Source organism: Electrona antarctica (assembly GCF_951216825.1).
Source record: "Electrona antarctica genome assembly, chromosome: 5".
In the NCBI taxonomy this organism is placed as follows: Eukaryota; Metazoa; Chordata; class Actinopteri; order Myctophiformes; family Myctophidae; genus Electrona; species Electrona antarctica.
The window spans coordinates 40,501,961-40,528,336 of record NC_136810.1 but is presented as its reverse complement, the minus strand read 5'-3'; the positions used below and the strand labels follow the sequence as shown (position 1 = coordinate 40,528,336).

At 42.2% G+C, this 26,376-nt stretch overlaps 1 protein-coding gene across 1 annotated transcript in view; it reads left to right on the top strand.

Annotated features, from left to right (window-relative positions):
* smad3b (SMAD family member 3b) overlaps positions 1-26,376 on the top strand; it is a gene marked incomplete at its 5' end in the record, with an annotated part of 43,943 nt that overhangs the window by 6,984 nt on the left and 10,583 nt on the right. Inside the window, 5 exons of the mRNA XM_079502325.1 lie at positions 14,720-14,956; positions 22,710-22,903; positions 24,270-24,404; positions 25,510-25,581; positions 26,284-26,337. Of these exons, the coding sequence (XP_079358451.1) occupies positions 14,720-14,956; positions 22,710-22,903; positions 24,270-24,404; positions 25,510-25,581; positions 26,284-26,337 (692 nt within the window). The remainder of the gene's footprint in view (positions 1-14,719; positions 14,957-22,709; positions 22,904-24,269; positions 24,405-25,509; positions 25,582-26,283; positions 26,338-26,376) is intronic.

Here is a 26,376-nt window from a genome sequence, read left to right as displayed (position 1 = left end):
TCCTCCCAGGTCCAGCTCATCAGTGAATCATCATCTCTCAACTCCGCATCACCATCCCATTGGTCCACCAATAAACAGTTTCCCAATCATCTCCAATCACTTCCAATAAATAACACCTGTGCATATATCCAGCCCCTTCTCCCTATCACAGTGACCAAATAGAGATTGCTCTGTTTGTCTTTCTTCAGACCTATAGAGCGTCGCAGTCCTACCCTGGACCAGGAAATGAAATCCAATGCATTATTCTCATAGACATTTCTTAAAGTATTTATTTAAAGACGGTTACGCCGCGGACAAAGCCAACTCGAGTCGTGACAACTCAACACAAACAATATTTTGGACCAAACAAATAATTAGAAAGAAGAAAAAAACGGCAGGTTACAACACTTTTGTTGTTTTTCTTCTTTGTAATTATTTGTTTGGTCCAAAATATTGTTTGTGTTGTCATGAGTTGTCACGACTCGAGTTGGCTTTGTCCGCGGCGTAACCGTCTTTAAATAAATACTTTAAGAAATGTCTATGAGAATAATGCATTGGATTTCATTTCCTGGTCCAGGGTAGGAGGCGGGACTGCGACGCTCTATACAGTACAGTCCTTTATGTGACTATGTCAGTCAGATATAGGCTTGTTAGTGTGTGTCTCAGTTCAGTATGTTGTTTCTATCAGGGAAACATTGGGTAAGATTTGAGGTACCCTTTAACAATTACTTATTACAATTGTAGGAGGGTAATGTCATTATTGTAAAGGATTACATTTTCTTCCCAACCCTGAGGACCAGCTACTGAGTTCTACTGATTATATTCACTCAACCTATATCCCTTAAACATCACCACTACATATAACCTTAAACTAACCTCAAACTAAATCTGACCATATTGCTAAAACGGTTTCTTGAGGTGATTATAGATCAGCTAAATAAGATAATGTATCATCATTTTCCTAATATTTCAATTGTAAAATCATTTGTAATTGTAATTTAACCCTGAGAGTTCAATTAAAACTCAGGAGTTTATTTTACAGACCTTAACTTTCAATGTGGCACACGCATACACACACACGCGCACGCACACACACACGCACACGCACACGCGCACACACACACACGCATAATAAACATGTTGGCTGATGACCTGGCTAATGTTTGTTCCTTGTCTAAAGAGCACAGATAAAGACGGAGAGCAGCAGAGTGGCGAGCGGTGCCCCCCCCCCCCCCCACCCCCTCTCCTCCCCTGTCCTCCCCAAGGGGATCGGATGTTCTCAGCAGTTATAAGCAAGCAAAGCTGGCGGCCGGCAGACCGTCTGGCTCCAGAGCAGCCCGGGCACACAGACAATGCCAGACCTTCTGTCATGAGGTTTGCTTTCACTGAGGTCAGCTAAACAAGCCTCTGGGCCTAAACACAGCCATGTGCACGCGTACTCTACCCCGCCCCCACCACCACCACCCCCGCTTTCCCACCCACTCAACTCGCGTATGTAAGTGGGCCCATTCGTGCGTGTTTGAGATACTTGGATACCTTTGCTTTATTTTCCACTTCAGGCAATGGTGTCTCTCCTATGTCTTGTCTAGGGTTGTCCATCTCCGTTTGCATTGTCATCCTGCCTTGCAGTACGGTGACCTCATTCACTTCTCTCCAACTCAGGAGGTACTGTATAAGGCTGACATTATGCATTTGACTGCACTCGGTACCTCTTGCACGGATCAGCGCGCTTTGCATGCTCCAGCGTTTCACGTTACCGTTAGTTATTCTGTAGAGCCCTTACATGTGTGGCACATGGCGTGTCAGTGTAGTGATATGGCATTGTACTTTCAAGTCATTAGGAGTTTACAGAGTGATCGTATTGCAATGTGTTCCGTTACATCCAGTTTGACATCATTCATTTCACTTTTATAGTGATCAAACTATAAAAGTGTGAACTTTGGTCATAGCCACTTGGAATGGCATCTGAGAAATCAAACCCATACATCTTGATGATCACATGACCCCACAAATTGTGTAACGATTTGTGAGTTTTGGAAAGAAATTGGAGACAAAATAGAAGTAGTAGCAAAATGGCCAAAAATGGCCGGGCCTAGATATATGCGTCATGATGATCCAAAACATCCAGGGGGAAAGGATATTGATTGTAAGACATACGGTTCAAGTTCAAGTGTACTAGGCCATGTGAAGTGGGCTGTTGTAGTGCCACCATGAGGAGATTAGAAAAATGGGATGGACGTTCTTCCTTGGCTTAGTGGGAATGTGCATGCAAAGTTTCCCAGCAATCGGGCGATGTGTGGCATTTTGTGCAAAACGGACCATACCATAAACATAAACTCATAGCCGAAATTAAATGTGACATATACGTCTTGATCACATGACTACAGAGATAATGAATCTGTGTGAGGTTTGGACAAAATCTAGAAAAAGTAGTGTGCTATTTGGTGCTAAAATGGTGGGAATGTGTGTGCAAGTTGCACAGCAGTCTGCTGCTGTGCTGCGTTCATGATTTGAGGTATTTTGTCCAAAACGGACCACTCCTGAAAAACCTTTGAAACCAATCGTATAGCTAATCAGGATGGAATTATGAAAGATCTGACAGATCCGGCTTAATCACATAATTATAGAGATAATGTGTTCCTATTTGCTGGAGTATTGGACAAAATTTGTATGAGTTATAGAAAATGTGTTTTGCAAAATTCAGCCTCCTGATGACACTATAACAGGCCCGCATTGGCCTCCAGGGAATGTGCATGCCAATCGATCTACCGGTGCCGGAGATTAGCTGCACGGACAGACGGACAGACGACCGAGGCGAAAACATAGCCTCGATCACGCCTTCGGGCCTGGTGGAGACAACAACATGACCCACACTGTCTAAGGGCTGTTTATGTCCAAACACTTTGTAAACAGGTACATTGGAAATTAAGTGGAAGGCTCAGTTTGTGCAGATCCACAGGTCAAGATTATAAAGCCAACCGGTTTCAAGTGGACCAATGCTGGCCAGTCTTCTCTTAGGGTTCAAAACATTTAGAGAGCCAGAGAGTCTATTGCTACAACAGGGATAAACAGTGGTGACATCATCGACTGTTATTCTAAATATACCAAGTCAGTGTAGCAAAGTGTAACAGTGTAACAAATAGATTGGTACATCTTGGTGAGGGCGCCAGTAAGGTAATGCAACTCCTGTCTTTTGTCTTCCTCTCTACTGATGAAGAAAGTTGATAACATTCCCTTGTGGTGTACATGCAACAGTAGAATGCTACTGGTCGAGAGGAGAGACATGTTGACTGATGGAATAAAGGGGAAGAAGGAAATCAAGGGTTGGGAAGAGAAGGCAGGGTAGGTGAGGAGAGGATATGGAGATACGCGTGACATGTCGCGATGCGATGTGACATGATGATAAAAGAGGAGGTAAGAGGAGAGAGGAGCCTATAAGGGCTGCTCTGCTCGATAGATCTAGTCTTCGAACTTTGGGGATGCGCCAATCTGCTAGCACTCAGGAAGGCAGAGTAACTTTTGTGAGTGAGTTATTCCAGCCGAGGCTTCTTTTGTAGCCTGCTGGGGCTGTTTCTGATTTCACAGTCCAACCCCCCCTCCTCCCTCCTAGCCAGCTTCTCACAATGGATTCCCCCTACCCATCACCTCTTACCCCCTTAGTACTACGAACTCATACTAACTCGCATTTACTCACGCACACATTAAAACAGTCCTGTGCAAGCACAACAGGTGTTTACACTTGCCTGTCTGTCTACACATTTCTAATGGTGATTTATGAAGGATGAGGGGAAATTAAGCAAGAAGGTATTATGTCTGAGGCACTGGTGAGGTCTGCGTTGTGTGTGGGGTTTTCTGCCTGAGAGGCTGGTAGCTGCTGCTGCACACATGTGAATCTCCTGATAGATGGATGGATTCACTCTCATGGCTTGCAGAACGACACACACATACACACACGCACACATGCACGCACACACATGCACAGAAAAAGTGACATGCACTCTCTTTCAGGAGAAGGGGCAAAAAAAACATGAAAGAGCGCTTCCCCCAACATGCTTGTGGTGTCAAGGGGCAAGTTCCACCACTACTTTTTTCTCCCCAAACTGCCATGAAATGTCCATTTCTACTCACTTGAAAGGTGGATGGCAAAAATAAACACATGATGTGTCAAACTAACTAGGCTGTTTTCGCCCAGTCTTAAAAAGGTGCAGAGGATGGTTGAATCAATTGTCAAAACATCTGTCATGAAAATGTATAAGAGAATAACAGCTTGACAGCAATTCGGCTAAGAAGAACAAGCAAGCCTGCCATTTCAAAATTGAGCAGTCAACAGAGCACTCTCTTGAGAGGCAAAACAGCAGATACACAGTACACACTCTAAAATGCCACCCCCCCCCACCCCCCACCCCCCTTTCCTCCCGGCTCCCTCCCTCTCTTAGCCCACTCCCTGCTTTTAAGCCCATTCTCTCCTCCTCCCTATATCTCCTTCTCTTCCTTCTTACCACTCCCCCCTTTTCATCTCTCTCTCTCTCTCTCTCTCTCTCTCTCTCTCTCTCTCTCTCTCTCTCTCTCTCTCTCTCTCTCTCTCTGAATGAGTTGCCCTCAGATTACTGGGGCTTGTGAAGGTCTATCACAAACATGTGTGCAGGCTTGGAGGCAGTTGCTGGGAAGTCCTCCGTCCAATGGCTCTGCCTGGATTTCTCACAAAGAGCCTGAGCCCACTGGAAAAGAAAAATTCTCATCCAGTTCAAAGGCAGAAACGTATTGGCTTGTTGCAGGATATTATTTTCCACTGAATGGATAAACAGGAAAAAACTTCTCAACCCAAACCACTCTCTCTATAAGATACAGGAGCCAGTTGGCAAAGTTGGATCCCTTGAGCCCCTTTAAGCTCAATTTACACTGCAAGTGAAAATAGCCGATCCAGGATCTTGTAGATCGGATATTTTCCACACGTGACACTGTCGTACCTTGGGCATTAAGCACTCCTGTAATCATCTCCGCTCCTCCTCCTCTCTCTCCTCCTCCTCTCTCTCCCTCTACTGTTCTTTTTCTCTCTGTCTGTCCTTCTCCTGCCCTCTGTCTCTATCTGCAGTCTGTCTACTCTGGGCATGTTTTTGTCTCCATATCATAGCATCAAACGACGTGACATCTTGGGATCTTGGAATGTTGGAGGATCATACAAGTCAGGCATGCCAGTAAATAATGGCTATTTTAACATAATCTCAGATCTCCAATGGACTTTGTGCTGATTGTTGCCCTTAATCTGAATTAGTTGTCATGGTAATAGTAATATCAGATGTGATTTAGAGTAATAACAGAGGCAGCAGAACAAAATTACACCTTTGTGGGGGTGTTTTAGAGAGAATCTGAAAGTGTGTGTGTCAGCTCCACCTTGTGGCTCTTAAGCAGCAATATCACTGGATTGTGTATTTTTAGGAATGTATGTCTTGTTTTGGAGATTAGTGTTTGTTCACACTGTTCACATAATGTGTGTGTGTGTGTGTGTGTGTGTGTGTGTGTGTGTGTGTGTGTGTGTGTGTGTGTGTGTGCGTGCGTGCGTGCGTGCGTGCGTGCGTGCGTGCGTGTGCATGCGCAAGGAGGCTCTACTCCCTAATAGCCTTGGAGCCACAACCTGTGATGTCATGAGTCATGACATACTTTTTATTTGTGTTTATGAGCTAGCCCCTCCTACACAGGTTTAATGTTTGTCTTTAGTTCAAAGTTTGTTTAGTAAACACATTGACAATGAAAGGAAAATTTACATAATGTGTCGTTTACATCATATAGGCCTATTGTCTCTTTATTGTTAATGGCGTTTAATGTTTGTGTTGGCACTAGGGGGTTTTCATCATACTTTAAGTAGCATGTAACATGTCAAACTAGGGGGTTTTCATGATTCTGAATCCATTCCAAGCATTAGTTTTGCACGAAAAACACTCCTTGGCCTAAATTTGGCCATATCCATTTTCCCAAATGTGCTGACCTCATCACGGCTATAGCCGTTTTTAGGCCAAGGAGTGTTTTTCGTGCAAAACTAATGCTTGGAATGGATTCAGAATCATGAATGGTGCTGGCTCTCCGGCTATAAAGTGTGGGTGACAAGAGCAAGACTTTTAGGTGGCAGGGCATCCACAGCAGTTGGCACTGTGAGCCCAGCTTTTGTCTCAGGTCCCAGGAAGACCCTCATTAGGACCAGGCAGCCAGTACCCTCCTGCATGTCTGCCCTCCTCAGCCTGGGGGACTGTGACAGAGAATGGATCACAGGGGCCAAGTTACAGCTAGGGGACTGCTGCGGGGTGGGGGGGTGGGGATTAAAAGGATTGGGGTTGGAGGCAGGCTGTCATTACCTTACTTTGATATCCTCTCTGCGAGGCCACGGGTTAGTTGTGAATTTGAACATAGAACACTTAATGTGTGGTATATGAATTACATTGATTGATTGATTGATTGATTGATTGATTGATTGATTGATTGATTGATTGATTGATTGATTGCAAAAGGTACACAGAAGACGTACCTAGGTGCTCTTTTATGGCGGTTTTGAAGGAGGGTAGAGTCACACTTTTTGATGGCTGGTGGTAGGGCGTTCCACATTGGCATAATAGTAGAATGTATTCAAGCCCATGTTTGTATTTGTATTTATTTATTCAGCACAGTATAAAAACAATACAGTGAACATATAAATATAAGAAGGGTAAAGTGCTAGGCTGAGGCAAAAAAGCCCAAGGGGCTTATACGAGGCCTCTACCGATGTAAAACACAATGAAACATTGTACAAGAAATATAGTGTATCCAGAATACATGATTGCAGTATATAAAACAAAACAAAAAAACAACATGATTAGAATACTTATATCTACAGTACATGATTAGAAAAAAGAAGAGATGATACAAAGAAATATAATTAAGTGATCTGGTCAATTAAGTTGTGCCAAATCTGAGGGGAACGAGATCAGTGGAGCTCCCACTGGTGTTGTGCTTGTGGCTGTTTCTTACTAGTATTTACTATTTTGACAGGTACATACTGACATACTGACAAACAAGTGATGCCCTTTGTGGACTGAACTGGATTCTCATCGAGTGCAATGCATAGGGCTTGAGCAGAAAAGCAGCAATCACCACTCAAGAATGCCTTCCTGGGCACTCTTTTAGCTACTGGGTAGGAGTCTGCAAACGGGCCAGAGGAGGGAATGGAAAAATCCACAGCATTTAGGTAAAGCCATGTCATAAAGGCAACACTAATGAGCCGGAGGTTTTAAGAGAGGGAGGGGAGGGGGAGAGAAATGGTTTACATATGGATGTGAAAGAGCGCTGCCTTCCGAGCTATGTTGTGTATTTAATGATGCAGAGTAAAACCTAGTCCACATGCCTCTCATTCTGCTGGTGTTGCTCTCACAGTCCCCTCTGTCTCTGTTTTAGGCTGATGTTATCATCACGTTCACATTTTAGATTTGACACACATACCCTCATAATCATCCACAGAGAAGAATCAGAAACAGAAAACACTATTATGCCAAGAAAAAGGTTCATATAAGAACAATGGCATAGGCCTACTGTATGGTGCGGCGATAGTTATGTTAACTTATATTAGTAGTAGTAGACTTGTACTCCAGTAGATGCTTTAAGAGTGCATTCTCAGATTGGTAATCTCACATCTTCGACCTATAGGACGATTCACAGTGGTGGAAATCACACCTGTGTGAAGTGAGCCGCGCTCTTATCATCGTACATCATTATGACGTAACATGTCGATTTGCTCAGACTCATATGACGTAAATTCTCCATTCATTGTCAATGGCATTTAATGTTTGTGTTGGGACAAAAAGCTGTATTATAGGAGGCGTAGCGCCCTAAAAAAAACTAAGCTGTTCGTGTATCACAAGAGAGATTACATTGGAAGTTATGATCATGATGCCCATGTTTACTGCCTGCAGATCATCAGACACTAGTATCCTAACTGTGCGTGCGTGCGTGCGTGCGTGCGTGTGTGTGTGCGTGTATACCTTTATATACAATTGATTTGACCATGATACATATAAAATACATGTATGTAAAAAAAAAAAATTGGAGTTTTTTTTTAGCTTAGACTTCAACAAAATAAATGATTTGATTTGTAAATTGTTGATTTTTTTAAATATAATTGCAGCCTCAGTGTATGTTTATTGACTGGAGGCTATGTGTACCAGTGCACCACAGATTGATATAATGTAAACTATTGCTTCGGAATAAAACCCTGGATGACTTTGTGTTCCCCAAGCTACATTAAACCATCCTCCAAGCAACATTAAACTGCATTCCCATCACAAAGATAATAACAAGACTGTACTTTTTAATGTCAAAAGTGTTCTCTCCATTTCTTAACAGTTTTTCCTTCTCACTTTCTGTAATTCTTTCTGAGTGATGATTTTATGTCCTACATTTTGCGTTCTTCTGTAGACATTATGGAATGATCTAGGTCCATTCATTTGATTCATATGCCCATAAAAAGCAAGAAAACCAGCATGAAAGAAACAAATAACAACAAAAAATTGAAGAAAATAAAGATAACCTTTTATGTGAAGTGCCTATAAGAAAGACCAAAATAACCATTAAGAAACATTTGGCCCTCGAGCATCCTCCAAACTCACCATTCCTTAGTTCCCGAATATGGGTAGTGGAAATACTAAATCAGGATCTTTACAATACAATACTGTAAACTCACCCGTCCTCAATCTATCCTCCCCCTGTGCTAATGCTGCCATGACTCATGTAGCTGCATCATGCATGCATTGTCTAATTTATCAATTTAACATATTTTCCTTTCCATGATTCTCCATGATACTGTAGTCACCACATTTAGATTTTTCACGCTCACTGCCAGCACCGTGACTGGCAGATAACAGCATGTGACTGATTCTGACCTCATCTATAGACCCAGTGGTACTACAGGACAGGACTGCTGGAGTAGGTGAGAAAAATGATGCAGAGGAGGCTTCCCCAAACACAACAGCTGAGGGGGCGCCCGCTGGCCTAGTGGTCCAGGCGCATGCCACATATAGGCTCTGGCCTGACAGCGTGTTGTGTGTTCGAGTCCCGTTCATGATGACCCTTGCTGCATGTCTCTCCCCATCTCCCTCTTTCCTGTCTGTCTTCACTGTAACTATCAATAAAGTCACAAAAGTCAAAAACAGCAGCTGAGGGAGAGTACTGGTCGCTCCTGTGGTAGGTGTTTAGTACCCTCTCAAAATCGAGATACTGTATCTCAAGGGGTTATTATTCCTAAATAAAGAATTTCAACAAATGTGTTTATTTTACCTTCCTGCTTCATTTTCACCAGCTTGGTATTCTTGTAAAATAGACATCTTCTCATGCAAAGACAAAGGCAAAGGCAACTCATTTAATAGGTTCTCCAGATTCCATCATGTTGCGTTGTATATCGTTTATCGTCTGGATGACAAAAAGCTATAATTTTACTCTGAATGTGAAATGCAAATCTAAGCCATTAGCCAATAGTATTAATGATATGACTTATATTCAAATGCTTACAATTACAAGAATCCCAATACTGAAAGAAACACACACTAATACCTCTAATAACATTCATTCCAGTAAGACAGAGACTCCAATAACATGGCCTGCAGCATACAAAAATAAGCAAGTTTTAATGTTCATGAGTAAAGCTTAATTATCCATACATGGCCATTTACAAGCATATTGCCACAGGGCTCCAGCTTCACAACAGTCCCCAGTCTAATAGAAAATAACATTATTGTGTGCAGTCAGAATTATTCACTGCATTACCCACGATTCATAGCATGTATTAACGTAAGCAATTTCATGCATATGGATACAGTGTGGGTCTTAGCAGGGAAGCTCGTGATTGCTCTGAAACTAATTTCACAATCATTAGTTTTGGTGGCAGCATGAGTGACAGAGTGCATTTACAAAAGCACCGTTACCGCGCACCGAAAATGGCCGATCTACAAGCTCACGATACATGGTCACTCATGGTCAGCTTGCAGTGCACATCTGGTGGTATTTTGGAAATTTGTAACTGAAGGAGTCAGTAAATTACATGAAAGCTTTGTGAGAGGAAGTTCTAAAGATGATCAGGTGTGATCAGCAATAAGTGCTACTGAGAGAGACTAGACAAGGAGATTGGCAGCATGTCAGTAGACCTAGTGTAACGCCCAGGATTTTAACCCATGGTCTCTCGCATGCAATGCCAACATCTTAACCACTAGCCTAAAGGGAAGGAAGGGATTCCACCTCGGCCAAGAAATATATTAGGCTATTTGTCATCAGGCTCTAAGCTGTACTACTGTTATACTCACCCCCTTTTGACCTCCCCCTCTTAGCTTAACTTTCATCTTTAGGCCTATTCTTTGAACTTAAGATACATTATACTTATGGGCACACTGGGCAGTGGACACCTCAATGTTAAATTGGCTATGTTGTTTTCCTATTGTAATACAAATATAGAATAAATGTAGCCCCATACTCAACTTATTGTTTATCCCCAACATGACATATACAGCTAGAGCTCTTGTACGATTGTGTGATCTTATTTTATGTATGGCTATTTATAAAATTATTTCAACTGTAGGCCTAAAATACATTTCCATCACTGATGTAAATAAAGGGCTGAGTGCTTGAGGTGAAGGCACAATCACAAGACAATCACAAGCCTGGAGGGAAAATTAATGAGTCATAGCTGAGTGCTGAATTCCTTACCCATAACATAAAGAGATATTTCGCAAAGCCACTAAATCACCTAAATGCTTTATGGGCCATTGTTCACAATAAAGATGTAAATTGTGTTTATGAAGTCCTATAAATTCATGAGGATAGTTTAATATATAGCTAATAGCTTACAGATAAAGTGGACGTTGGGTGAAATAATCATTGTATATAGGCCTAAATGTGGTTTGGATTGGACTATAAAAAGAAAGAGAAGAAAACATGAGAATATCATAATTGTGCTCAATCACAAAGTCAGAAAGGGGAAAAAATGAACATAAATGAGTAATTATGCTTCATGGCTAAACTTATTTGATTTTTACATATTAGCATTTGTAGATTCAGTATTTAAAACAGAGAACATCAGTAGACACTACAGTCAACAAAATTGACTCATTTTTGTTAAGGATGTAAATGGACATATTGGATATTGTAATAGTAGACGATGGCCACTAGATGGTGATAAATCAACTTAATATCATTTCAACTTGTGTAGTTCTGTTCTATGATTTGAACTAAATGTGATGTGTGTATCACACACACACACACACACACACACACACACACACACACACACACACACACACACACACACACACACACACACACACACACACACACACACACACACACAACAGTGATATATAATCACTATTTCAAACGGTTTATAAGCTATTCTTTCCTATCCTACAATGTGACATAGTACTCCCTGTTTACACATACTGCATTCTCTTTTATTGCACATATGTTTCTTAGGTTTTTTAAATTGTTTTCCTTTGACACTTGCTTTGGCAATGCAAACATAGGATTTCAAATGCCAATAAAGTGTATTTGAATATTGTCTGAAAGCTTGTTCTCTAAAGTCTAATGCACTACACATTTGACATAATACCCGTCCATGTAATTTGCCCATCGTTTGGTTGCCGTTGCCACTGCACAACATGCCATAGCAAATCCCCTTATTATAAACCTAACAGACCTGGCAGTAAAGCCTTACTACTTGAGTCTCCTTCTGATTCTAAATGGATCGTATGTACACAGACAGAGGAAATGCAAACTTGTCACTGCCTATCAAATGAGGGTCAATTCTGGGAGGCAGACTCTTTAGAAAGGGGAGATGATATGTGTTGGACAGAGGGACAAGCAATGGGGAGGCAGACAGGGAAGAGAGAGAGGGAGAGGGGGGGTAAGGAACTGGAGGATGAGGATTTGAGGGTGTTTTGGTTTTGAGCAGCCAGAGGGAGGGAGCCGGAGGTCACTGCTGTCCCAGATTTGGAGGTGTCACCGTCTGGGAGGAGATTGATGGCTGCAAGCAGTAGATAACAGCTTGCTGTGTGAAGGCAGATTAAAAAGCATGCAGAGATTGTAGGGGAGAGCCTGACCCAACCCTGATTGGGCTGCGGAGTCTTTGGCTGAACAGCCACTTCTCCTTCTAACACACTGCAATTAGCTGCTCAAGCAATTATAGGTTTCCAGAGGGTCAATGTGAGCTGCTATGAATCTCCTCATCATACAATATGCTTGTGAGTTATCATTCGTCACAAAACAAGCTCACTTAGTATAGTGATTATACTAGAACTGGGGTATACATGCATGAGGAAAACATGCAAAAGAGCTTGTTGTATATATTGTTATTTCACAAGATAGTGTTCCAATTTTACATTTGTGAAAAGGATTATACTTTCCCATTATGGACACACAAAGGCCACATTTTACTATGACCCATACCCTATACCCTGTCTAACTTGGTTCAGCGGTCCAGCTGATCGCACCCCTCCCCAACACCCCGCCCTGCTTGGTTCCCATGTACCCTGTGAGTGGTCTATCACAATGCCATTGTTACCCATCAGATTGTCTGCAGTCATTACCTATTCAGCCAGCCAATGTGCCTTTTGTCCAAAATCATTCTTCACTCTGTCCCTAAGACCTTCCTCTGCCTGCTGCGGCCCATCTGCCCCTCCCGCCTGACATGTTCTACAAGAGCCCCCCATGTCTCTCTTTCTCACACACACAGTCACTCTCTCACACACACACTCAAACACGCGCTAACACACGCTAAAACACACTCCACACCAGCTGTCCGGCTCATGTCCCTGGGGTGTGAAAAGGTGCAGGGCTATCAAAGTAGAAAGTACACACATGGCAGCAGCCACAGTCATCACAAATCCCCAACCTGTTCCAGAGGCTTTTGTGGAGAAAGGAGCCTCGGTGCGTTGCTTCTGTCATGTCCTTTTTGACCGTTGTGTTACTGAATCCTGTTGAGAAATGTGCTCTTATCATCATCAAGCATAAGTGACATGACACAGAAAACAGGTAGTAGCCTAGTCTAAACTCTAAACAGTCAGAGAGGATGTACACATTTATTTTTTCTCTCTAAAAAACCCTCCCTTCAAGTACAGTATTATGTCTATCAATAATAATATTCATAGTACTTAGTACATATTGTGAGCTGACTTCACTGCAAAACTTACATTGTTTTTGTCATTGCCGGGATTGCCACAATATTTACTTAGCAAGAAGGAAGTAAGAAACCATGCCAAATGATTGCATAAAAATAGACACTAGTAGTCATTGATGGAGGTTATAAATAGAGAGAAGGAAAAGGGGCCATGATGAGCTTCTGGACAGGGATATTTATAGCATAGGTACACTGCTGTTTACCAGGAGGCGACAGCCAGGGTTGCACTTATCAATAACACCATTAAACCAGACCCCAAATAGCAACATATGCCCGGTCACCCCCGTATCTTTCTGCAAAGATGCATCCAAGGTGAAATTAAATCACTTTTATGAGGGGATCAAAAGGATTACTTGTTACAGTATTCTATTTATGGACACTGTGATTGTAAAAACTGGATCATCTTTCAGTGTTGACATATCTCTGATTGCAAATATTTCTTCCCTTTCCTGACTGTATAAGTTTAAGACATTATTTGGAGGTATGACTTAACTGGGCAAAAGGCCTATGGACCTGTCAGTCACTTAAATACAATGTTATAAGTCAATTTACCCTATCCATATAAGGACAGATATGACACACCAATTTGCATCTACTATGCTGCCAATGAAAGAAATTGAGCTCAAGTCGCCTTGTGTGTGAGTAGTCTATTATTGTCTACAGCAGCGGTTCTCAACCCTCTAGATTTTGGGTGGTCCCCAGATGACAGTTAAAATATGATTATTTTGGGGTCACAGCCTGAAAAGCTTGAGAACCAGTGGTTTACAGCCCCCAAAACAACAAACACTGTGTTTGTCTGAGTTAGTGTAAATAAATGACAAACCTATTTGCCCATACATCGCTTTCAGTGTCTGTTATAATGGACAGTAGGCTACAATATTAACAGCATCCCATCCGCAATTTCTGAGCTGACCGAGGAGGTGCATGGGTCATTCAAACACAGTGGAACTTGGAACCTCTATCAGATTACTCACAGCTGCCTGGCCACAGAGCCAGCGGAAATGACCAATTGTACCTTCAAAATAAAAGTATGTATTGTTTTTTTTTAAAGAAAAACAGAATTAAATCATAAATACTATTAGGTTCGATTGTATATTCTTACTGAAAAAAGCATACATGTAGTAGGCTTGTTTGCATTTAACCAGGCAAGGCTAGAAATTAGAATAAGAACAAATAAAGAAACAAAGAACAGCGGCATCGCAAATGAATTCGGCACAACACAGGAAGTGGTTATTTCTCTGCCTGGTGGTTCACTTGGTCTCATATGACGCTGTTGTGTTGCCAGCCGGTGGAAGGAAGAGAAGGGATACATGGGAAGGAACTGGAAGGCTGGAAGCTCCATTCAACTCAAGTTGAACGGATAGTGAATCCAGTGTGTGGATGTGTTGTTAGTGCATCTGCCGAGCAGCACAGCAGACAGCAGGCTACTACAGAACCCTGGCGGTGTATGGCACCTTTTCCCCTCTCCCTGTATTTAGTTAGCTAGTTATCTAGCTGGCTGAATAACTTGTTATTACATGCGTGTTATTTTGTAGTGACATAATTCGTTTAGAATTAAATCAGAAGAGCGTGGACGGTGGAACCACACAACCTAAAAAAAAAACCTCATGATGTCACTCCCCCCATCGTGAAGAGGCTCCTCGGCTGGAAGAAAGGAGAACAGAACGGGCAAGAAGAGAAATGGTGCGAAAAGGCTGTTAAAAGTCTGGTGAAGAAGTTGAAGAAGACGGGGCAGCTGGACGAGCTGGAGAAATCCATCACCACACAGAATGTTAACACCAAATGCATCACCATACCCAGGTAACATTAATTGCCCTCTCAGCCATGCAGCAGCAATGACAGCTGGAGACATATTCAACCACGTTATTTAATATATAAAAACGATGCGTTCCACACTACTTTCTGTAGCACATTTATTTATCGGTATTCAAGTATTAATTACTATTATTACATGCAAGTATAACATGAATTAGCATTTAGCTAAGCAGTTATAGCTAGCTAATAAAGAATAACGGCTAATATTAATGGTAAACTCGTGTTTTTATTCTACGACCCAGGTAACTCAGTGAACTAATATTAGTATTATTAATTTGATGATGGCAACTATATGTACGGTGTTGAGGTAAATATAAAAACATTTCAATTGAAGCAGTGAGTGTGTTGTGTGCTGCTCGCTACGGCTAGCTAGCTGTCATACAGCTCAGTTTGAACGGTGCAGCTGGCGTTAGCGTAGCGTTAGCCTCTATATACTATCACCTGCTATATGTGATTGTCTGTGAACTGCCTTGATCATGCTCGTAAGGTAAATGTAGTTATTTACAAATGTTACTACAGTGCACTTGCACTGATTGATTGGTTTGATTGAAATATGTATTAACAGTTTGCAGAATCACAGTACATTTCAAGCACAAACTCAATACAAAGACTGTTAACTGTGAGTGGACGACCCAATAAAGCATTACACTTGTTTACAAGAGGGTCCACCTTGTTCAATTCATCAAAACATGTAGAGACGTACAAATAGACACTTCTATATAGCCAAAGAACAGAACAGGAATTAATCATAATCAATCACAAGACTGTTGCGTTTAATTAATAGTCTACATTATTTATTTATTTTTTATTTGAAAAATGTTGACTGAAGAATAATTGACATGCCCTCGGCCTGACCGGCTGGCCTGGAGTCAAGCTAGTCTGACTGTATGGATGGATCCGTGGCGTGGACCGTGTCTGATCTTATAGCCGCTCTCCTCCATGGTAACAATGCATTTATAGTGGCTGGCTGTCATCCGTTAAGCCTGTGTTACGTCACAGTCTGTCTCAGTTTACAACCCACTACCACACAAGTGTGGTTTAGATGATGATCATTATAAAATGTACGTCAGCGAAACTGGCAAAGCAAATATTAATACAAGTGATTAGTGATAAGAACTTCTCTGCTTTTATTGTGGACATTCTTCTAGTGGGGCAGCTTCAACGAGACATAGATCATTAGATCAATATATAATTCTGAAACTCCAATTGCTTGATTGAATAGACAGAAATCAATTAATGTAAACACCACAGGTAGTGGTACAGTCAGACATTTAGGCTTAAATTATAACAAAACGAAAAAAGTCCAGGGGACTTGTTTTGTTACCATTGTGGTCCTTCATTTCATCAACACTTTATCAATAGATATTATCTTATTTTAATTGTAAATTGTGTAGGCCTACTGTACACAACAGTACCGTCAGTACGTAGTACATACAGTCAGTCAGTCACAATTACTCTTTTAGTCTGGATGTTGTCTTGACTGAGTCTTGTCTACAACACTATAATAAGAAGTAGGAAGATTGCTGAAATATCTGAAAAAGTAAGCTCCACTGTACTACTCCTTAATACATTTCATAGTCAACTTTTACCCAGGATAGTAAATGTAGGTCCGCTCACACATGCGGGGGTGCTGACTCGGAGAGGTCTGGGTCTCTGGGACAGTGTTTAGACTAGATAATTTGTCTACTCTGGGAAAGTTGGAATGAATTCTTACTGTGGGATTCCTCACATGATGGGATAACACCAACAGTGTTTCCCCCCCTCCCCTGTGCTGTGCTGCACTGCATCTGTGCATTCACCAAGATACAATTTAGACATTTAGCAGACGCTCTTAATCCAGAGCAATTTACAGTAAGCAAGAAGAAAAACATAGTAATACATCAAATACATAAAAATAGTCATCGTGAATCATACGTAAGCTTAAAGGGATAGTTCAGATTTTTTTCACTTAAGCCGTATGAAATACTTGCCATTAATATAGTGGTTGCAACTGTATTAATTGATTGCCCGAGTCCCGTGGTGGGAGTTTTGGTGAAATATGAAGTAGTTCCGGTCATTTTGTGGGGTCTAATATTTTAGAAATAGGTCAACAATACAAATGACGTTAGTTTTGTGAATTAATTTACTTTTAATGCGTGGCCCCAGTGCTCCGCACAAAATGACCGGAAATACTTACATATTTCACCAAAACCAGAGCAGAACTCCCACCACGGGACTCGGGCAATCAATGAATACAGTTGCAACCACTATATTAATGGAAAGTATTTCATACAGCTTAAGTCCCTTTAAGGTGGAATATCTATATAATGAAACTATATGTGTATACACTATAGAGTGGTATGCTATGTCTACATAAAGTGCTATTTAAGTTACATACTGTAAGTTGAGCCTATGCATACGCCTATAGGAGGTCGAGGCTAGGGCAAGTACTACGGCAAGTGCTATGGGCTAAGATGGACTATGGTGGAAGATTGGGAGTGAGTCTGCAGTTGTGATTGCAATGGGAAGTGCATTCCATACTTTTGGAGCCAGAAGGGAGAGAGTTTGGGAGCGTTGTCTAAGATAGAGTATAGTTGCCACTTGTGACTGTGCAGTGTGCATGTGTTCCACTCCCTTCTCCTTGCAGGTGTTGACCCCCCCCCCCCCCCCCCACACACACACACACACACACACACATACACACATGCGCACACACAACACGGCCCACCACCCCTTCTGCTGAATACAACATACAACCACATGGCCACATCTTGACTCTGTGTGACATGGTGTGTGTGGAGTAATGGAAAGAGCTACAAACAATACAATGACACCCATGGTAGCTTAATATTACAGTGCTGTCAGTCCCACCATCTTCAAAAATATTCAGCCTTATAGTCATTTGTTGAGAAACGGGAAATTATTTTGAAATTCCAATTGAGAAACCAGTCACAGTGACACTAATGACTTTATCATCATTTTTCGACCGCGGTTGAGATCATGGATTTCACAATGCCACGCCAGACAGAAGGGAAGATATAACCTCATGATCAGCTCTGTAGCAGTGGCCAGCAAACTGTGTTCTTCTGGATCGGACTAGTGAAGAAACGATGGGTGGCTTTTCCAAGAGAGATTTTGCGCTCTCATTAGAAGGCGGGTGTAAGTGCCATCCAGCCGTTTCTCTAAGTTCTTTGAAAATGTCTCGGAGCCATAGAGTAGAATCGGCTCGATGGTCGTCCTAAATATTTTAACTTTGAACCTATATGCTGGGATGACCAGATCTTATGCATGTCATTGCAGGCTGACCAGGCCATACCGTTCCTAGTTTGAAAGTCCTTTTGGGAAGAAGATATATATGAACCCAAATACTAGTCATCAACATGTTTCAAAGGAGTGTTGTTAAGTGTTTTGTTAATGTGGTTATTGTTGGATTTGCAAATATTTACGTATTCAGTTTTTGTCTCGTTGAGAATTTGAGATAAAGACCAACACAGTTGAGGCCTGCTCAAGAGACTGAAGGAGACCCTGAGCGTACTCCCAAGGATTGACGAAGTTAGTGTCAGTTAGGTATTTAGCAGGATGACGAGAGCTTCTCATTGATAGTATCAACTGACATACGAAGAACATACATACAAGAACATGACTTTATACTTCAGTCATACCAGTCCAAACATCCATAAATGCAGATTCATTCATATAATTGATGCCATCGCATACTTTATGTAGCAGTAGCAGTCTGTGCGGGTGGTAGCTTACATCGAGATGAGGTTGCTCAGTGCTTGGGAATGTCCTGTGGGCCCTAGGGAGGGCGTGGGCCACTGTTTGGTTTGTGGTTCACTTCCAGCACATACAGAGGCTTGAGGGGTGCCCGTGCCTGGCTATATTAGTGTGGGATTAAAGTGTGAGTGACTCTATACTTAACAAGCGTGCTTTGTGCTGCACTGTCCTTGCATCCTCTAATGTGGTAGACGGGTAGAGTGAGAGAGAGGTCAGCATTTGAAGTGGCCACCTGGTCATCCTGGTCGGAAAACATCGGAAACCTGGTCAGAAACCAACAAACGGGACATCACTATGCTAAAAGACATTACAGAGGTTAGATCAGTTTTGTGCCTAATTTACTGGGAGGTTTGGTTTATTTGGCCAAAATCCATCTGCCACATCAATGATATGCTCCTCTTATTTGGTCTTCACTATTAGGCTCTGTGCACTGCATGACTGTCAGGTTTGAACCTGAAACACTTGAAGGTGACATGGTGTTGTGTGTTTCCAGTTCAAATCTGCTGCGGAGCCAGTCAAATGAAGACTGAGAACAGGAAACGGGAATGCCACCATGGAAAAGGGATGTAGCAATGTTATCTAAACAGTAGGGTTGTGTAATTAACATAACATATATAGAAATGCATATTTAGAACCAATATATAATATAATAACTAGTTGGTAGAGGCAAATAATGGAACTACTAGAACAATATGTTCAGAAAATTACATGCAGCACAAGTCAACACTTATGCTATATCACTATATTATGATATCTGAAGTCCCAGATGTCCCAGATGGAATCTAGTCTTATATCACAAACAATATCAAGATTATATTGATATATTGCCCAGCCCTATTTGGGCTGGGCAATATAATACGGGCTAATAATACGGGGTAATAAGAGATTTCTCCTAGACCTAGAGAATCATGATGGAAAGCTAACAAATTGGATCTGATGAAAGCACAAAGTATAGATCACTGTCAAGTGTCAACATCAACCCCTTAACTGTGGTGGAAACAATGAGCTCCCGCAGTCCTCACTGTCACATTTGCCCCAGTGATTTGATGCCAGACCAATAAGTTGGCCGAATGTTATACTTATACTATTAATTTGGATTTATGTTCCGTTTAGCTCTGTTTAGATGAATTTGACATGACCAATATGTGACTACTGCTGCCGGTGCACTTACGACTATGTAATCAAGCTCCATGGCCTCGGCTAGTTAAGCTCTCTGCCTTTTCTTGAGGTATCTTCTAAGTGTTGACTTGACTACTGGTATCAATTTTGTGCCATGTTGTGTGTTTCTGTTTTTGCAATTCCCCATGACATCACTGCCCCCCCTATGAATGACTGCATTCAAGCAAATCTTGCTAATAGGAGAAGGGGACAGTCAGTGCCCAGTAAGACTACTGGGTACACTGGTATAGGGTTTCTAAACTCCCACTCAGTTACTTAGTCGGTCACTCAGGAAGGAGCTGTCTAGGTAATAGGCGGGCTGATGAGGTTTGGTCATGGCAGGAGCTGAGGCTGTTACAGGAGATTGCGGGGGTCTAAATTTCGCCCTCATTTTCCCCCTACTGCCAGGGGAGACAGAGCCACGGTGAGGAATGAGAACCATATGTTGCTCTGTCTGACAGGTCCACACTGTGCTGTGCTATTGTGGGCTTCAGGCTGGGATAGAGCCATCACCTCACTGTGCTCTGGCAGTAGTGTAGGGATACAGTACAGACAGTCTTGGCAGATGTGGTTCCATGGCACTGCCGATGGCCTTGCACCTCACAACCACATCAGTCATGTGGAAAACCTACAGGAGGAGGTTTCAGCACTTTCTCTACATTGGGCCTTGAGGCCAAGAAGACATTTTCTGTATAATCATGGCTGCTTGAATTATACTTTTCTAGGCTGTACATTTGTTTACAGAGGCCTTTTATTTTGTACAATTTTAAGTTTAGGCAATAGGTACAGGCCTGCTTTTGTTTGTATTCCAAAATGACCGTATTAGTTGGCATATGGTGTTTGCATTTGAGACGGTCCATATGTAAGGTGATGTTACCCTGACTGGTGCCGCTGTGTGAGGAGGGCTGGGGGCACGCTTGGTGCAGAATACGCTCTTTCATACCCATGCTGATACAGTGAATGAAAAAGTAAACATTACGTTAGTAGTTTTGGAAAAAAGGTTTATTTTGAGCTGGTCCGTGGTAAAGAAAATACCATAGTGTGTTCTGCCATCTGTTAGTGTTTATCCTCCATATTAGTGAGAGGACTGATGCTTTTTATTGAATAGCTGAGAAACCCACAGTGACCTTATCTCCCCTCTTATAGTTACAGTTGGAGGCCATCGATATTGTCCTTTTCTTTTTGCTGAGGTTTGCGTGATCTGCGCAAAAGGACAGTTAACCCATTTTGGGCGGGAACCCCTTTTGGTGTTTTAAACATTGTTATAATTTAGCTATTGAAAAATAGCAGATCTACAAGCTCATAGCGCGCCACCGAGTGGCGCGCTACGAGCTTGTAGGTCTGCTATTTTTGAAAAATCGTGAAAATATTTATTTCAGAAAACTGGAGGATTTAGAAGGATTTTTTTAAAATTTTGAGGTCAGGCCTAAATGGGTCAAATGATGAGGGACAATATCGGTGGCACCCAACTGTAGAACCATTGCTCTCAGCTTGGTTCATCACAATCCCTGCTTATTGTGCTTATTACCCACAAGAGTTTTGAACCCTATCAGCTCAGACCCCATTTACACTGAGACGTTTTAAAATATATCAAGGAGTCGGTGTCAAAAAGTTGACTGTATACACTTAATCGAATCAATTAATCTATGTGTCTACACTAAAACAACCAAAACGGCAACCGGCCCTGAATGCGCCTGTAGTATATATGGCCAGTCTGTAGGTGGTGGTGTAGCACTAGCTGGCACAAAGCCTCAAAAAGAGAGAAGAAGACATGATGCCAGTGTTGCCATGTCTGTTTATTATAAGCGACTTTGGGCTTCTTTTTTGGCTTGTTAAGTGTATAGTTGATTATTTGGTCTTGTTTCCTATGATATGATTTTATTTTATTTTATTTGATTTAGCACATTATACAAACTAAATAATGAAACTATATATAACAAAAATACAGAAAGGGGGCCTGGTTGAGGCAAGTAGCCCAATGGGCTACCTGTAGAGGCTACAAGATAGACTACAATAAAACATTTAGGTTTAGGACATGATTGTATAGATTTTCCTAAATACATGATTGGACTATATATTAAGTATTCTAATTAAAAAATACAACACTTAATCTACAGTAAGAGAAAAAACATATTTATTGTCATCTGGTCAATCAGAATGTTTGTTGTTCTGTTTAAAAAATATTCCACATGTTTCACTTTGTTTTCCATGATATATATTTTTAAATATCAGATCTACAAGCTCACAACGTGTCACATCACGACGCAAACTTGTAGATCTGCTATTCTCAAATAACCTGGTCGCTTTTGGGGTTGTTTTCATAGACCTGGTTGCTTATTTCTCTCACACAATCTGGCAACAGTGCAGACGCTCCGATGTAAACAAAAACAGACAGGAGAATGCTATTCTCCATGTCCACTTGTTGCCAACGGTGGTGGTGTGTAGGAGCAGTACATTAGCTGTAAAAGCCCTAACTATTAACTATTTTCTGCAGGACAAATGCAATGTATAACGCTGGGTGCTGCCATCTTTGTTTATTATTGTTCGGGGGTGGCGCATGCGTCTTAAAACACATGTGGGCTCTTGCGTCATCGGTCCAGGAAATATGCGGATTCGGACGTCCACACAGTGGCGCAAAAGTTGCGGTTTCATATTTATCCACTCTGGGACCCGGTTTAAAAAATGAACGGATTCATTGACTGTTTTGGTCGGCAGTGTGTAGATGAAAGGGCAAAACGATACAAAATGTATGCGGTTTGACTGCGGATCGTCTCAGTGTAAACACCCTCTCAGTCTCATTGGTGTTGGTGGTTGTGCTCCCCAGGTCTCTAGATGGCCGTCTGCAGGTGTCTCACAGGAAAGGTCTTCCCCATGTCATTTATTGCCGCCTTTGGCGTTGGCCCGACCTGCAGTCCCATCACGAGCTGAGGGCCGTCGACCTCTGCGAGTTCGCCTTCCACACCAAAAAGGATGAGGTGTGCGTCAACCCCTACCACTACCAGAGGGTGGAGACACCAAGTGAGTGTACAAGTGCTCATATACTGGAAATGTTTTTTGTCTGCTTTAGCTGCTGGTCAAACACAGCTCATGACCTAGTCATATTAGCGATCTAGTCTTGAAAATCTGATTGGCTGCCTCTTCTGGCTGCCCTCTGGGCCTCTGGCCAATGGGACAGCAACAAACGGCAGTCCAAACATACACGCTCCGACACTAGGCATATGTGTAAACTACAGGCACGCATGCATGTGGAAATTAAACGCACGCGGCACGCATGCATGTGGAAATTAAATGCACGCATGCATGTGGAAATGAAACGCACGCATGCATGTGGAAATTAAACGCACGCATGCATGTGGAAATTAAACGCACGCATGCATGTGGAAATTAAACGCACGCATGCATGTGGAAATTAAACGCACGCATGCATGTGGAAATTAAACGCACGCATGCATGTGGAAATTAAACGACAGCCATGTGATGTGGACATTCACCAGTTACCATGTGTCACATTTATTTCTCAACCTGCACAAATGCGTGTTGTTCGTCTATTACATGCATGCCTCAGTTACCATGTGCTGTTGGCGCCATGTGCATACATCTTTGAAACTGCATTACCGAGCCACTTCGTGAGCTTGTTAGGTCTGCTATTTACAATAGAACAAATGCACACCGGACAGCACTTGTTTATCATCCTATTGTTCATATATAATGCCATTTAGGTCGACATCATGCTATAACTTCATGTAATAATAATAATATAACAGCAGCAGCCTACTATACTATGCCAGTCAACTGTCTTCCTTCCTTGTGCATTGTGTGCAACGCGATGACAGCAGTTGGTAATAATATGACTAGGTTATCATTTCTTGTTTATTGTATACCAAATATAGTATACAGTTGGAGGCCATCGATATTGTCCTTTTCTTTTTGCTGAGGTTTGCGTGATCTGCGCAAAAGGACAGTTAACCCATTTTGGGCGGGAACCCCTTTTGGTGTTTTAAACATTATGTTATCATTTAGCTATTGAAAAATAGCAGATCTACAAGCTCATAGCGCGCTACGAGCTTGTAGGTCTGCTATTTTTGAAAAATCGTGAAAATTTAGAAGGATTTATTTCAGGATTTAGAAGGATTTTTAAAAGTTTTGAGGTCAGGCCTAAATGGGTCAAATGATAAGGGACAATATCGGTGGCACCCAACTGTAATAATAATATAGCAGCAGCAGCCTACTATACTATGCCAGTCAACTGTCTTCCTTCCTTGTGCATTGTGTGCAACGCGATGACAGCAGTTGGTAATAATATGACTAGGTTATCATTTCTTGTTTATTGTATACCAAATATAGTATACGTGATCAACATTTGTGTGTCTTGGTCTCTCTCCAGTTCTGCCTCCCGTCCTGGTCCCACGGCACACAGATATCCCCACAGAGTTCCCCCCGCTGGATGACTACAGCCACTCCATCCCCGAGAACACCAACTTCCCAGCTGGCATTGAGCCCCAGAGTAACTATATCCCTGGTGAGAGGCAGCGACGCACTAAGGGCTCCATTTTTGTCTCATCTCTCTAAAGCCACTATTTGGGGTTTTAGGAGTGGGGAAAGGGTGTTCCCCCACTAAAGTTGGTATTTTGGTTACCTGTCTAAATCCCTTAAACACCTCCGTTACCCGTTATATTATGCATAGGTGTGGTTTGGGCGTTGCAATAATTAAAGCAGATTTAACCAATCACCATTCTTGGCTTTAAGATATCCCTTTAAGAGATCCCTTAACCATCGCCCGTTAGTGCTATATTGCTTCATAGCCACAGCCGCTGCCGCTGCAGCCGCTGCACTCGTCTTTTCATTGAGTCACAACTCGCTCAAATCTTGCTCATTTTTAAAAATTCAAAGTTCTATGTAAACTAGGGCTTTCATTTGGTATATAGATCGTGCTATGGGGTGATGAACTGAATGAGCAAATGGAATCGCGCACAAATAACTTCTTTGACTATACAATGATATAAACACAAGGAAGTGGCAGGCACTCACTTCTGCTGATTATAGGAAAATTACAAAGAGATGCATAGGAGAATAAGGAGAGATGACGCAGCCTGCCCTGCACTCCGCTGACATCTCCATTGAGGCGCGGTGCGGGCCGCTCTTTACCAAACTAATTTGGCATACGGTTTACGGGTGCTTTGAAAATCGCTTTCCCAAATGTGTTTGACCAAAATAGCAATTTAGGGGAAAGCGTGCCAACACGCCCATGACCACACCTCTAGGCGCAAATACCGGTGTCGGCAAAAGATATAGCGGGTGACGCGGGACGAAAATACCATTAAGGGACAGAGAAAGCTCCTATATTCGTAATTCTCGGGCAGCGGCTGAATTGAGGGCCGCGCTGCGGGTAAAGGCTGCGACAAAAATGGAGCCCTAATTCTCCAAGCTAGGACACTGACATGTACTAGCTTGCAAATGATTCAGGAGTTGTTTAGAGTACGTTCAGCTAGGGTGTTGGCTGGCTTCACAAAGTCACAGTGTATTGGATACATCAACATTTGTGGAGACTTTGCTCTGTGGTTTGTTGAGGTTAAGTGTTTGTGTGTAATCTTTGAACATTGTGTGTGTTTTTGTGTGTGTGTCAGAGACTCCTCCACCAGGCTACCTGAGTGAGGATGGAGAGACCAGTGACCAGCTTAACCACAGCATGGACACAGGTAGGGCATGTCAATTAACACTTATTGTGCCCAGGTCGGTCTGGAGACGTCTTTAGGTCCTTTTCAATTATATAAAACCTGATCGCTAAAATCCATTTTAGCATGCGAATGGCTGCGCATGCCATTCACTTCATTGTTTACGGGCCGACAAAACTTGCTATAGAGGGTATGCGCATGCTTAAAGTGAATGGCACATCGAGTGGCAAAGCGAGTGGCAAAGCAACATGCAAAGTGAGTTTAACATTGTTTAATGCAATCAGATAGGACTTTTGTGTTTGGATGCATGGGCTGTCAAGGCCAGAAAGTAGTTTTTAGCCACTCAGTAGGTATTCCTGCATAATTTCCGGGTTTGATGATGATGTCACACGCATACCCTCTATAATCTCTAAATCTACAGCGCTCTCCATGGTTTTGATCAGAACGCCAATGTTCTGTCCTAATTTCTGACTTAACCAAGCATCTCGTTTGGAATATCCACGCTTCTAAAGAGAGATCAGACTTGACAGCGCAAGGTAGTAAAACCTCCCGGTTTTGGGGAGAAATGGAAGGTGGGGCTTTTCAGAGTAAAATCTGCCTCATCTGCTGGGCACTCTAACGCCTTTATTTTGAAAGATTCCGGGGCAATGTTTTTAATAGACAACACACATCAGTACTGTAACTGTTAACAGTTGTGCATTAACCGAGCTTCACTTTCCTTTTCAGGATCGCCAAGCCTGTCACCGAATCCTGTCTCACCGGCAACTACTAGTAATCTCGGTAAGCCAACACTTTGATAATGATTAATTTGGCATATGG